At 47.8% G+C, this 15,476-nt stretch overlaps 1 protein-coding gene across 3 annotated transcripts in view; it reads left to right on the top strand.

Annotated features, from left to right (window-relative positions):
- Window positions 1-3,270, top strand: part of LOC139565432 (noelin-2-like) — a 113,815-nt gene extending 110,545 nt beyond the window's left edge. For all 3 annotated transcript variants that reach the window (XM_071385771.1, XM_071385769.1, XM_071385772.1), the window contains one exon: window positions 2,061-3,270. In XM_071385771.1, the coding sequence (XP_071241872.1) occupies window positions 2,061-2,735 (675 nt within the window). In that variant the 3' untranslated portion in view covers window positions 2,736-3,270. The remainder of the gene's footprint in view (window positions 1-2,060) is intronic.
- Window positions 3,271-15,476: the final 12,206 nt, after the last annotated feature.

Raw genomic sequence — 15,476 nt, 5'->3', positions numbered from 1 at the left:
AGCAGCAGAGCAGCAGAGCAGCAGAGACTGAGACAAGGCTGTGAGCCTGGACACAGATGATATAGTAATGGGTTTTCCTAATTGGAGATGACATGTGGTCGCACGTTAACAAGACCCTCTGGTGTAGAGTGGAGAGGAGAGGATAGGAGAGGAGGACAGGGAGAGAGGAGAGGGAGGACAGGGGAAGAGGAGAGGGATGACAGGGAGCGGTAGAAGGGAAGAGGAGAGGGGGTGGTAGAAGGGAAGAGGAGAGGAGAGGTGGTGGTAGAAGGGAAGAGGAGAGGAAGAAAAGGTGGAAGAGGAGGGAGGAGGAAGAGAGGGGAGGGGATGCGTGGAGGGGGAGAGGAATGGAGGATAGAAGAAATTAGGTAAGAGAGAGATGAGGGGAGGAGAGGACAAACGTTTTGTTCTGTGGGGGAAAAATGAAGATGGCCTTTCTCATCTAAACACTGTCATCATGTCCCAGACTAAATAGATGGAATGTTGTGTTGTAGGTCATCGTCTCCCCCATGCAGACTACTGTGTTTAATGATCACGTTGCTCACTGACATCACATTAGAATTCATATCAGTCACTGATCCTATAGCCCATATCCATCCAAGGAGTATCACATTAACGCCCATATCCATCACTGTGATCACATTTGGGAGCCAAAATGTCATTGGCTCCTGAGAGTGAAATGTAATTTGCTCCATACTGCCTCTCAAATGCTACATGACAAAAAACCTCTCTCAGGCATGCCTGTCTGCCTGTGCGTGTCCCAACTAGGGCTCAAGCAAAGCGCCTCCATGCTCTAGGGACTCGTTTAACAGTGAAAACGGGAAATAATACTTAATGCTCCATAATCTTCCCTCCTCCATAATTCAGCTGCTATTCCAGCACCACCCCGGCTCCTGTCCTCCCTCCCTCCGGGGATCAGCCTGAAAACAAGTAGTTAGGACCTAAATCCTTGCCTGATACATTAAGAGCAAAAAGTACATATGTGAGCTGACTGTGGTTTAATTGAATCAATTAACAGTGGAGAGGCCAGGGGATGAGTGGAGATTGGGTCACGGAGGGGGCTGATCTGTCAATGTTTTGATCCAGTCATTCTCAGTAGAGAGAGAAAAGAGGGAAAGAGACGCTAACAGGATTGATTTTCTGTAAGTGTGGACTGGAAAAGGGCAGAGAGCAGAGTGGAACACACACACACACACACACACACACACACACACACACACACACACACACACACACACACACACACACACACACACACACACACACACACACACACACACACACACACACACACACACACAGTCGTGTACTGCTAACATTGTGGGGACACACAATTCAGTTCCATTCAAAATCATGTTTTCCCTAACCCCTAACCCTAACTGTATTCTTACCCTTCCCTAACCCTAACCTTATTCCTAACCCTAACCTTAACCCAAAACCTAACCTTAACCCTAACCCTAAAACTAACCCTAGCTCCTAACCCTAACCCTAAAACTAACCCTAGCTCCTAACCCTAACCCTAAAACTAACCCTAGCTCCTAACCCTAACCCTTAACGTAATTCTAACCCTAACACTAATTCTAACCTTAACCCTAAAACCCCCTAGAAATAGAATTTGACCTTGTGGAGACTAAAAAAATGTCCCCGGTTGGTCAAATTTTTGTTTGTTTACTATTCTTGTGGGGACTTCTGAATAGTTAAACATGTCCGCACGCACACACACACACACAGGAGATCAATAGCACTGTACACACTGCACGTACACCACACAAACACACTCAAGTGCACACACCTACGCTCGCTCGTATGAACACAAACACACTTTGCTCAGGGCACCGCCGTAGGCAGGTTATCCAGGAAGAAAGACCACAGTGACACTCCATGCCTGAAGATCAGACACCTCTGATGTAATGGAGCACAACGTTATCACTATGTTCTCTCTCTCTCTCGCTCTCGCTCTCGCTCTCTCTCTCTCTCTCTCTCTCTCTCTCTCTCTCTCTCTCTCTCTCTCTCTCTCTCTCTCTCTCTCTCACTCTCACTCTCACTCTCACTCTCTCTAGGTCTGGTCCATGGACGGCTACTTTAAAGGTCGTCGTGTCCTGGAGTACCGAACCCTAAACGACTTCATGAAAGGCCAGAACTTCGTTCAGCACCTGCTGCCCCACCCCTGGGCGGGGACCGGCCACGTGGTCTACAACGGCTCCCTGTACTACAACAAGTACCAGAGCAACATCATCATCAAGTACCACTTCAGGTCCCGCAGTGTTCTGGTGCAGCGCAGTCTCAGTGGGGCCGGCTACAACAACACCTTCCCCTACTCCTGGGGAGGCTCCTCAGACATCGACCTGATGGCAGACGAGAACGGCCTGTGGGCCGTCTACACCACCATCCCCAACGCCGGTAACATCGTCATCAGCCGCCTGGAGCCGCAGAGCCTGGAGGTGCTGCAGACGTGGGACACAGGGTTCCCCAAGCGCAGCGCCGGAGAGTCTTTCATGATCTGTAGCACGCTGTACGTCACCAACTCCCACCTGGCCGGGGCTAAGATCTACTTCGCCTACTACACCAACTCCTCTAGCTACGAGTACACAGACATCCCCTTCCATAACCAGTACTCCCACATCTCCATGATGGACTATAACCCCAGGGAGAGGGTGCTGTACACCTGGAACAATGGACACCAGGTGCTCTACAACGTCACTCTGTTCCAGGTCATTAAGACCGCTGGGGACTAGAGACACCAGGGGTGGCTGGTGTCATTTTACATCGGAGGACGGGCCTATTGTAATGGTCGGAATGGAATGAATGGAACGATATCAAACAATCATTCCATTGATTCCATTCCAGTCATTTCTATGAGCCGTCCTGCGTTCACAAGCCTCCAGAGACACCCAGAGCTAGCCTGGTCTCGGGTCTGTTGTGCTGTCTTGACAACTCCTAGTGTGACATTGACCATATGTGTTGGAAAGATAGCACGGATCTGGGACCAGGCTAACCCAGAGGCAGAGTCAGACCGAACACACAACAAAACTATAATGCTGTTATGGAGGGGGGGGGGGGGGGGGGGTTGCGGGCAGACAGATGGACGGAAGGAGGCTTGGACTTTTTTAAAGCATTTCAATCTTCTTCATAAACTGCTGTTATTCGGGGGAAAAATACACTCCGACAGCAAGGTCAGTAAATATATACAGACTTTCTGATTTTCTTTTCTGTGATGAGTAAGCATGGTTCTTTTTATTTGTGATGAGAAATAAATATAAACCTTTACCATTTAAGACTTTGTCCTTTATTGTGGCTCCCGCCTCTTGAGTAGAGTACGTCCACCATTATTCTCTTTGAGAGCTGAAATAGCTCATTTCTTTAATTGATTTTCATTATGAAAGCTCCATTTCCTTCAGTAATCATCCTAACGGGACAGAAGAAACAACACTCAAAATAACATGTCCGTCTTGAGCTCTCACTACCTGAAGACCTCAACGTTTGAATACAGTGTTGTTGTTTCCAAGGTGATCGGTCTGTGAAGGAACAAGAGTGATCATAAACAGTATGGATGAAAAAGAAAGAGGTGTGAAGGGATTGGAGAGTGTGAGAGCGAGAGCGAGATATGAAAATTGTTAAGATAAATGTGACAACATCAGCATTGAGGCAGAGAACTGAGGTCCCAGGCAACACTGACGCCAACTGTTGCTGTTTGCGTTTGGCTCTCTCCATCTCTTTAAAAGTGCATAACTCTTCTCCAGCCCCCGCTGCACTACAATGGAAAGACAGACACACTCAGTATGACACCACCTGCATAAACAGTGACCTTTTCACTGTGTTCCTGTTTATTCAATGACACATAAAAACAAAACTACCAACAAAATATTCTAAAATCCCCCTTGGCATTTCAGGTTTATCTCTGAAAGGCAGAGGAGTTTGGATAGAGACAATTTTATTTTAATTTTAATTCATTTATACAGATTGAGACGAAATCAGATCTCATTTTAGAAGAGACCCAGGAGAATAAAACGGGAGGATGAGGTGGTGAGGGGTAGCCATGGGTTACCGTGGTGATCTGATTCTCTGGAGGTGACCTTTCTATTGGTCAGCCTTCATGCTGTCCAGGACCCTGATGAGTTCACAGACAGAGCAAGGCTGACATTTCACTAGCAGAAGGACGTGTGGGAACGCAGGACAATACCAAAACTCAGACGATGAACTCAAAACACAAAGGACATGTGTCAATAGCTTTGCTTTGAGACTTCACGTAGACACAAATCAATCTAATTCAGCGTGGAGGATAACACAGGCCGTATCTCCCACAGAGTATTGGTCTCTTAGAATAATTCATGTAAAGAAAGAAAAAAGCTTTTATTACGGTATGGTTACTTCCAGCTGGGCTTGAAATGGCACACTGTTCCCTATAAAAGTGCACCCCATAGAGCTCTGGTCCAAAGTAATGGACTTTATAGGCAATAGGGTGCCCTTTTGGATGCACCCCCTAACGGACAGTCCACTAAGAGAGGCTTTGTTTCATGACAAGGTCTAATTGTTCATCCATTTGAGTTGAGCGGAAGGACACGTACAGCTGTGATGAAACGGAGGAATCAATCCTGCGTGAAATGATTTTGGGATCTTAACAGTTGCCCATTTTAAATATGCATACACACACTCATACAGTAGAGCTACAGTTGAAGTCTGAGGTTTACATACACTTAGGTTGGAGTCATTAAAACTCGTTTTTCAACCACTCCACAAACGTCTTGTTAACAAACTATAGTTTTGGCAAATCGGTTACGACATCTACTTTGTGCATGACACAAGTCATTTTTCCAACAATTGTTTACAGACAGATTATTTCACTTATAATTCACTGAATCACAATTCTAGTGGGTCGGAAGTTTACATACACTAAGTTGACTGTGCCTTTAAACAGCTTGGAAAATTCCAGAAGATTATGTCATGGCTTTAGAAGCTTCTGATAGGCTAATTGACATAATTTGAGTCAATTGGAGGTGTACCTGTGGATGTATTTCAAGACCTACCTTCAAACTCAGTGCCTCTTTGCTTGACATTATGGGAAAAGCAAAAGAAATCAGCCAAGACCTCCACAAGTCTGCTTCATCCTTGGTAGCAATTTCCAAATGCCTGAAGGTACTACGTTCATCTGTACAAACAATAGTATGCAAGTATAAACACCATGGGACCACGCAGCCATCATACCGCTCAGGAAGGAGACACATTCTGTCTCCTAGAGATGAACGTACTTGGTGTGAAAAGTGCAAATCAATCCCAGAACAACAGCAAAGGACCTTGTGAAGATGTTGGAGGAAACACGTACAAAAGTATCTATTTCCACAGTAAAACGAGTCCTATATCGACATAACCTGAAAGGCCGCTCAGCAAGGAAGAAGCCACTGCTCCAAAACCGCCATAAAAAAGCCAGACTACGGTTTTCTACTGCAAGATCGTACTTTTTGAGAAATTTCCTCTGGTCTGATGAAACAAAAATAGAAGTGTTTGGCCATAATGACCATCGTTATGTTTGGAGGAAAAAGGGGGACGCTTGCAAGCCGAAGAACACCATCCCAACCGTGAAGCATGGAGGTGGCAGTATCATGTTGTGGGGATGCTTTGCTGCAGGAGGGACTGGTGCACTTCACAAAATAGATGGCGTCATGAGGAAGGACAATTATGTTGATATATTAAAGCAACATCTCAAGACATCAGTCAGGAAGTTAAAGCTTGGTTGCAAATGGGTCTTCCAATTGGACAATGACCCCAAGCATACTTCCAAAGTTGTGGCAAAATGGCTTAAGGACAACAAAGTCAAGGTATTGGAGTGGCCATCACAAAGCCCTGACCTCAATCCCATAGAAAAATGTGTGGGCAGAACTGAAAAAGCATGTGCGAGCAAGGAGGCCTACAAACCTGACTCAGTTACACCAGCTCTGTTAGGAGGAATGGGCCAAAATTCACCCAACTTATTGTGGGAAGCTTTTGGAAGGTTTGACCCAAGTTAAACAATTTAAAGGCAAGGCTACCAAATACTAATTGAGTGTATGTAAACTTCTGACCCACTGGGAATGTGATGAAAGAATTAAAAGCTGAAATATATCATTCTATCTACTATTATTCTGACATGTCACATTCTTAAAATAAAGTGGTGATCCTAACTGACCTAAGACAGGGAATTTTTACTAGGATTAAATGTCAGGAATTGTGAAAAACTGAGTTTAAACGTATTTGGCTAAGGTGTTGGTAACTTCCGACTTCAACTGTATATTAACACACACCACAGGAGGTTGGTGGCACCTTAATTGGGGAGGACAGGCTCATAGTAATGGCTGGAACGGAATAATGGAATGTTAATAAAACTTTCCATGTGTTTGATACCATTCCATTTACTCCATTCCATCTGTTATGAGCCGTCCTCCCCTCAACAGCCTCCTGTGACACATGTATTTCCAAAACCTTAAAATGATCATTTCTATCTAACATCCTCCTTAACAATCATATCCACCCAAAGGAAATTCTAATATACATTATATCATTTCACCGTTATCAGGCTTTATTTCAACAAACTTCTGCTTCAATTAGAGGATTTTGGTCCATAACATGGCTCTGCCCATTGGAAGCCTCAGGCAAGGATTCAGTCAATTGCAGATAGTGACTTTCCAGAAATGTGTTTGATCTGCATAGCAACATGTCATGGATGGAGGGAGATGGAGGCTTGATTTAGAAACCGCCAGTCCGTAGCGTTCAACTCATCAAAGTCATCCAGAGCACACAACCAGACTGACAATCTCTACAACTGTCAACTCCCTCTACCCAGGACATGCTGCTGTGCAAATCAAACACTTCACACATCTCAAAGTGGTATCCTGAAAAATCCACTATTTGCGATTGATTGGATCCTAGCGTTTATGCAATCCAGGAAGAGAAGTTTGACCCATGGAGTGGCATAGTAAGAGTTCATTCACTCAGAGCTTAGCCTAGCTGCCTATAAGTATGCATGTCTACTCTGCTCTGCTCTGCATGCACTCGCTCTGATTGACTCATATCATAGTGGGAGACAGTGTGATGGAGAGGAGAGGGTCTGAGCTGAATGGGGAGAAGACAGAGAGAGAAACACTCTGGTCCCTGAGAGTTGTGAGAGCCCACTCCCACCCCACCACCATATTAATCATGCATCCGTCTTGTGGAGGGGTAGAATAAGAAAAAGTGTATTATACATATAAAGCTGCCGTGTCCTTCGTCTGCAGCCGGAGCCGAGGCTGGAGCAGCAAAGATGCCCTGCTGTTAAATGAAGACTTACAGCGCTGTATGCAAACGCCGACAGCTGCTTTATATCCGGCCAATTAAACCATCAGTTATATCCTCCCTGCTATACTGAACCGACGGCAGGCAGCAGGAGGGAGGTGCACATAAACACAACACAGTTACACTGCAGCCATATTCCTTCTCTTAAGATTGTCCTACAGTATCTTAATCGCTCTGGATGAGCTCTCTCTCTCTCTCTCTGAAGGGGGGAGGGATTGTGGAGGTGGAGGTACAGAAGAGAGAGCAAGAGAGAGAGGGAGAGATGAAGAAAAGAAAGATGTCTCCTGAGAGACCCTCTCCTTTAACTGGTGTATTTAATAGCATTTTGGAGCAGCCATCGATCCTCCCAGCTCTATAGTCTAATTAGGCTATGATTTGTGAAGGACAGTAAAGCTGTAGCAATATTCTGGGGCACAGCCATGGATCATTTGGTTTTACACCTGTGATGTTCTGACATGGCACACTTCATTGAGACAGTGAAGATTTTACATGAAATGTAGCTGATGGAGGTGGGGCCACGTGGACTCCTGCTCCCCAATCTCCCTCTGCATTTACACTGCTGTAGGTTAGTGGACAGGGCAGAGGGCTCGGCCGCATCGTGGAAGATCTCCCTCTGCATTTACACTGCTGTAGGTTAGTGGACAGGGCAGAGGGCTCGGCCGCATCGTGGAAGATCTCCCTCTGTATTTACACTGCTGTAGGTTAGTGGACAGGGCAGAGGGCTCGGCCGCATCGTGGAAGATCTCCCTCTGTATTTACACTGCTGTAGGTTAGTGGACAGGGCAGAGGGCTCGGTTGCATCGTGGAAGATCTCCCTCTGTATTTACACTGCTGTAGGTTAGTGGACAGGGCAGAGGGCTCGGCCGCATCGTGGAAGATCTCCCTCTGTATTTACACTGCTGTAGGTTAGTGGACAGGGCAGAGGGCTCGGCCGCATCGTGGAAGATCTCCCTCTGTATTTACACTGCTGTAGGTTAGTGGACAGGGCAGAGGGCTCGGCCGCACCGTGGAAGATCTCCCTCTGTATTTACACTGCTGTAGGTTAGTGGACAGGGCAGAGTGCTCGGACGCACCGTGGAAGATCTCCCTCTGTATTTACACTGCTGTAGGTTAGTGGACAGGGCAGAGGGCTCGGCCGCATCGTGGAAGATCTCCCTCTGTATTTACACTGCTGTAGGTTAGTGGACAGGGCAGAGGGCTCGGCCGCATCGTGGAAGATCTCCCTCTGTATTTACACTGCTGTAGGTTAGTGGACAGGGCAGAGGGCTCGGCCGCACCGTGGAAGATCTCCCTCTGTATTTACACTGCTGTAGGTTAGTGGACAGGGCAGAGGGCTCGGCCGCACCGTGGAAGATCTCCCTCTGTATTTACACTGCTGTAGGTTAGTGGACAGGGCAGAGGGCTCGGCCGCACCGTGGAAGATCTCCCTCTGTATTTACACTGCTGTAGGTTAGTGGACAGGGCAGAGGGCTCGGCCGCATCGTGGAAGATCTCCCTCTGTATTTACACTGCTGTAGGTTAGTGGACAGGGCAGAGGGCTCGGCCGCACCGTGGAAGATCTCCCTCTGTATTTACACTGCTGTAGGTTAGTGGACAGGGCAGAGGGCTCGGCCGCACCGTGGAAGATCTCCCTCTGTATTTACACTGCTGTAGGTTAGTGGACAGGGCAGAGGGCTCGGCCGCACCGTGGAAGATCTCCCTCTGTATTTACACTGCTGTAGGTTAGTGGACAGGGCAGAGGGCTCGGCCGCACCGTGGAAGATCTCCCTCTGTATTTACACTGCTGTAGGTTAGTGGACAGGGCAGAGGGCTCGGCCGCATCGTGGAAGATCTCCCTCTGTATTTACACTGCTGTAGGTTAGTGGACAGGGCAGAGGGCTCGGCCGCACCGTGGAAGATCTCCCTCTGTATTTACACTGCTGTAGGTTAGTGGACAGGGCAGAGGGCTCGGCCGCACCGTGGAAGATCTCCCTCTGTATTTACACTGCTGTAGGTTAGTGGACAGGGCAGAGGGCTCGGCCGCACCGTGGAAGATCTCCCTCTGTATTTACACTGCTGTAGGTTAGTGGACAGGGCAGAGGGCTCGGCCGCATCGTGGAAGGAAGCAGCTAGGGTCAGGGCTAATGTTAGGGTGGTTAGGGTTGAAAAAAGAGATGTGGCCTGACCTGCCTCAAGACACGTCTGTATGACGGAAGCATGACAGATGGCGCAATATAAATGTGAAGGTTAGAGTTAGGGCTGAACCGGGGTGTGGACATGAAGCTAGGGTAGGGAGAGGGTTAGAGTTAGAGTTAGGGCTGAACCGGGGTGTGGACATGTAGCTAGGGTAGGGAGAGGATTAGAGTTAGGGCTAAACCGGGGTGTGGACATGAAGCTAGGGTAGGGAGAGGATTAGAGTTAGAGTTAGGGCTGAACCGGGGTGTGGACATGTAGCTAGGGTAGGGAGAGGATTAGAGTTAGGGCTAAACCGGGGTGTGGACATGTAGCTAGGGTAGGGATAGGGTTAGAGTTAGGGCTGAACCGGGGTGTGGACATGTAGCTAGGGTAGGGAGAGGGTTAGGGTTAGGGCTGAACTGGGGTGTGGACATGTAGCTAGGGTAGGGAGAGGGTTAGGGTTAGGGCTGAACTGGGGTGTGGACATGTAGCTAGGGTAGGGAGAGGATTAGAGTTAGGGCTAAACCGGGGTGTGGACATGTAGCTAGGGTAGGGAGAGGGTTAGGGTTAGGGCTGAACTGGGGTGTGGACATGTAGCTAGGGTAGGGAGAGGATTAGAGTTAGGGCTAAACCGGGGTGTGGACATGTAGCTAGGGTAGGGAGAGGATTAGAGTTAGGGCTAAACCGGGGTGTGGACATGAAGCTAGGGTAGGGAGAGGATTAGAGTTAGGGCTAAACCGGGGTGTGGACATGTAGCTAGGGTAGGGATAGGGTTAGGGTTAGGGCTGAACCGGGGTGTGGACATGAAGCTAGGGTAGGGAGAGGGTTAAGAAAGGCGTGTAAACGCTATTCATTCACAATATCAAAAGGCTGTGTATTAACACGGCATTTACTTGACGTGTGTTAGTGTTTCTACTCCACTACGTCACTGCCCGTGTCACAGGTGTAAATCAGGTCTGATATTGTGATGTGATGAGCAGGCCAGGCTATTAGTGTCAGTGCTTGTTGTTGTGTGTTCCTGTTCCAGGGATCATGGCCTTGACGTCCTCCAGACTAGAACATGATATAGAGGTGGGTCTATAAAAGTCGCTGAGTAGCCTGGAGAACAGCAGCATTAGTGCTAACGGAGGTATACACCACCTCCATCTGTCAGCTCAATGACCATTACATGTGTTTACTAAAACATTCACAGTGCCATTAGGATCTCAACTGAATGGAAGGCTCATTATCCTGCGGTTCAGTCTCACTTCTATTGTCTCTGTCTCAAGCCTCTTCTCACATCAACAGCCATTCATCTGGGAACAGAAGGAATCCATGTGCTTCAATGTTAAAACACTCCCTCCCGTCTCCTCTCCCTCTTCCTCCATCCTCGCTCCCACACTTTCTCCCCCTTTCTCATTTCCTCTCAGATGATGCATCACCAGCCAGGAACAGGAGTGAATTCATTCTTCAAGAACAAACTGTCTATTTGTTTTGTGGGGAGTGGTGTGTGGGTGTGGGGATTGAAATGTACGTATACAATAGTGAAATAAATACAGACTGAGAGAACATGAAGCGCAACAGCGCTGACGGAGCAATAACGAGCTCTAGCTCTCATCGAATGCTCAAACCACATCTTTATTAGAATCTTGAGGTGTGAGAGGGAGGAGGATGTGCTCCAGGGGAGAGAGAGAGAGAGGAGTGAAATCTGGGCTGAGGTGAGGAGACGGGAGGGATCAGAAGCCTTTTTCTGCTGTAGTTACTGTCAGTTAGATGAACAAGAGAAGAGGAGGCAGGGGAAGCATCTCAGAAGTGAGAGAGAGAATCTATTTCCTTCTGCTTCTCCCTTCCGCCTCCTCCTCTAGCCTCATTCCAAGACTGAAAAATGAGAAAGAAGCAGGCTGCCTGTCATTTTGCTGCTAAAACAGCCTTCACTATTCTAGGAAGGCTTTCCACTAGATGATGGAACATTGCTGTGGGTACTTGCTTCCATTCAGCCACAAGAGCATTAGTGAGGTCGGGCACTGATGTTGAGCGATTAGGCCTGGCTTACAGTCGGCAATCAAATCAAATCAAATCAAATCAAATTTTATTAGTCACATACACATGGTTAGCAGATGTTAATGCGAGTGTAGCGAAATGCTTGTGCTTCTAGTTCCGACAATGCAGTAATAACCAACAAGTAATCTAACCTAACAATTCCACAACTACTACCTTATACACACACAAGTGTAAAGGGATAAAGAATATGTACATAAAGATATATGAATGAGTGGTGGTACAGAACGGCATAGGCAAGATGCAGTAGATGGTATAGAGTACGGTATATACATATGAGATGAGTACTGTAGGGTATGTAAACATAAAGTGGCATAGTTTAAAGTGGCTAGTGGTACATGTATTACATAAAGATGGCAAGATGCAGTAGATGATATAGAGTACAGTATATACATATGAGATGGGTAATGTAGGGTATGTAAACATTATATTAAGTGGCATTGTTTAAAGTGGCTAGTGGTACATTTTTACATAATTTCCATCAATTCCCATTTTTAAAGTGGCTGGAGTTGAGTCAGTATGTTGGCAGCGGCCGCTAAATGTTAGTGGTGGCTGTTTAACAGTCTGATGGCCTTGAGATAGAAGCTGTTTTTCAGTCTCTCAGTCCCTGCTTTGATGCACCTGTACTGACCTCGCCTTCTGGATGATAGCGGGGTGAACAGGCAGTGGCTTGGGTGGTTGTTGTCCTTGATGATCTTTATGGCCTTCCTGTGACATCGGGTGGTGTAGGTGTCCTGGAGGGCAGGTAGTTTGCCCCCGGTGATGCGTTCTGCAGACCTCACTACCCTCTGGAGAGCCTTACGGTTGTGGGCGGAGCAGTTGCCGTACCAGGCGGTGATACAGCCCGACAGGATGCTCTCGATTGTGCATCTGTAGAAGTTTGTGAGTGCTTTTGGTGACAAGCCGAATTTCTTCAGCCTCCTGAGGTTGAAGAGGCGCTGCTGCGCCTTCTTCACGACGCTGTCTGTGTGGGTGGACCAATTCAGTTTGTCCGTGATGTGTACACCGAGGAACTTAAAACTTTCCACCTTCTCCACTACTGACCCGTCGATGTGGATAGGGGGGTGCTCCCTCTGCTGTTTCCTGAAGTCCACAATCATCTCCTTTGTTTTGTTGACGTTGAGTGTGAGGTTATTTTCCTGACACCACACTCCGAGGGCCCTCACCTCCTCCCTGTAGGCCGTCTCGTCGTTGTTGGTAATCAAGCCTACCACTGTAGTGTCATCCGCAAACTTGATGATTGAGTTGGAGGCGTGCATGGCCACGCAGTCGTGGGTGAACAGGGAGTACAGGAGAGGGCTCAGAACGCACCCTTGTGGGGCCCCAGTGTTGAGGATCAGCGGGGTGGAGATGTTGTTACCTACCCTCACCACCTGGGGGCGGCCCGTCAGGAAGTCCAGGACCCAGTTGCACAGGGCGGGGTCGAGACCCAGGGTCTCGAGCTTGATGACGAGTTTGGAGGGTACTATGGTGTTAAATGCTGAGCTGTAATCGATGAACAGCATTCTCACATGGGTATTCCTCTTGTCCAGATGGGTTAGGGCAGTGTGCAGTGTGGTTGCGATTGCGTCGTCTGTGGACCTATTGGGTCGGTAAGCAAATTGGAGTGGGTCTAGGGTGTCCGGTAGGGTGGAGGTGATATGGTCCTTGACTAGTCTCTCAAAGCACTTCATGATGACGGAAGTGAGTGCTACGGGGCGGTAGTCGTTTAGCTCAGTTACCTTAGCTTTCTTGGGAACAGGAACAATGGTGGCCCTCTTGAAGCATGTGGGAACAGCAGACTGGGATAAGGATTGATTGAATATGTCCGTAAACACACCAGCCAGCTGGTCTGCGCATGCTCTGAGGACGCGGCTGGGAATGCCGTCTGGGCCTGCAGCCTTGCGAGGGTTAACACGTTTAAATGTTTTACTCACCTCGGCTGCAGTGAAGGAGAGCCCGCAGGTTTTGGTAGGGGGCCGTGTCAGTGGCACTGTATTGTCCTCAAAGCGGGCAAAAAAGTTGTTTAGCCTGTCTGGGAGCAAGACATCCTGGTCCGCGACGGGGCTGGTTTTCTTTTTGTAATCCGTGATTGACTGTAGACCCTGCCACATACCTCTTGTGTCTGAGCTGTTGAATTGCGACTCGATTTTGTCTCTGTACTGGGACTTAGCCTGTTTGATTGCCTTGCGGAGAGAATAGCTACACTGTTTGTATTCGGTCATGCTTCCGGTCACCTTGCCCTGGTTAAAAGCAGTGGTTCGCGCTTTCAGTTTCACGCGAATGCTGCCGTCAATCCACGGTTTCTGGTTTGGGAATGTTTTAATCGTTGCTGTGGGTACGACATCGTCAATGCACTTCCTAATGAACTCGCTCACCGAATCAGCATATTCGTCAATATTGTTGTTGGACGCAATGTGGAACATATTCCAATCCGCGTGATCGAAGCAGTCTTGAAGCGTGGAATCAGATTGGTCGGACCAGCGTTGAACAGACCTGAGCGCGGGAGCTTGTTGTTTTAGTTTCTGTTTGTAGGCTGGAATCAACAAAATGGAGTCGTGGTCAGCTTTTCCGAAAGGGGGGCGGGGGAGGGCCTTATATGCGTCGCGGAAATTAGTATAACAATGATCTAGGGTTTTTCCAGCCCTGGTAGCACAATCGATATGCTGATAGAATTTAGGGAGTTTTGTTTTTAGATTAGCCTTGTTAAAATCCCCAGCTACGATGAATGCAGCCTCAGGGTGTGTGGTTTCCAGTTTACAAAGAGTCAGATAAAGTTCGTTCAGGGCCATCGATGTGTCTGCTTGGGGGGGAATATATACGGCTGTGATTATGATCGAAGAGAATTCCCTTGGTAGATAATGCGGTCGACATTTGATTGTGAGGAGTTCTAGATCAGGTGAACAGAATGACTTGAGTTCCTGTGTGTTGTTATGATGATCACACCACGTCTCGTTAACCATAAGGCATACCCCCCCGCCCCTCTTCTTACCAGAAAGATGTTTGTTTCTGTCGGCGCGATGCATGAAGAAACCAGCTGGCTGCACCGACTCCGTTAGCGTCTCTTGAGTTAGCCATGTTTCCGTGAAGCAGAGCACGTTGCAATCCCTGATGTCTCTCTGGAATGCTACCCGTGCTCGGATTTCATCAACCTTATTGTCAAGAGACTGGACATTGGCGAGTAGTATGCTAGGGAGTGGAGCGCGATGTGCCCGTCTCCGAAGCCTGACCAGGAGACCGCCTCGTTTGCCCCTTTTACGGCGTCGCACAGGGTCGCCGGCTGGGATCAGATCCATTGTATTGGGTGGAAGGCAAAACACTGGATCCGTTTCGGGAAAGTCATATTCCTGGTAGGAACGATGATGAGTTGACGTTAATCGTATATTCAGTAGTTCCTCCCGACTGTATGTAATGAAACCTAAGATTACCTGGGGTACCGATGTAAGAAATAACACATAAAAAAACAAAATACTGCATATTTTCCAAGGAACGCGAAGCGAGGCGGCCATCTCGTTTCGGCGCCGGTATCCAATTCATACCAAAGATGTTTGATGGGGTTGAGTTCAGGGCTCTGTGCAGGCCAGTGAAGTTCTTCCACACCGATCTCGACAAACCATTTCTGTATGGACCTCGCTTTTTGCACGGGGGCATTGCCATGCTGGAACAGGAAAGGGCCTTCCCTAAACTGTTGCAACAAAGTTGGAAGCACAGAGTCGTCTAGAATGTCATTGTATGCTGTAGCGTTAAGATTTCCCTTCACTGGAGCTAAAGGGCCATGCCCGAAACATGAAAAACAGCCCCAGACCAATTTTCCTCCTCCACCAAACTTTACAGTTGCCACTATGTATTGGGGCAGGTAGGCAACTCTAGCAGCGCAGAAATTTTACAAATTGACTTGTTGGAAAGGTGGCATCCTATGACGGTGCCACGTTGAAAGTCACTGAGCTCTTCAGTAAGGCCATTCTACTGACAATGTTTGTCTAAGGAGATTGCATGGATATGTG

The sequence above is a fragment of the Salvelinus alpinus genome, chromosome 36 (genome assembly GCF_045679555.1).
Source record: "Salvelinus alpinus chromosome 36, SLU_Salpinus.1, whole genome shotgun sequence".
In the NCBI taxonomy this organism is placed as follows: domain Eukaryota; kingdom Metazoa; phylum Chordata; class Actinopteri; order Salmoniformes; family Salmonidae; genus Salvelinus; species Salvelinus alpinus.
This window is presented reverse-complemented; position numbering and strand designations above follow the sequence as displayed.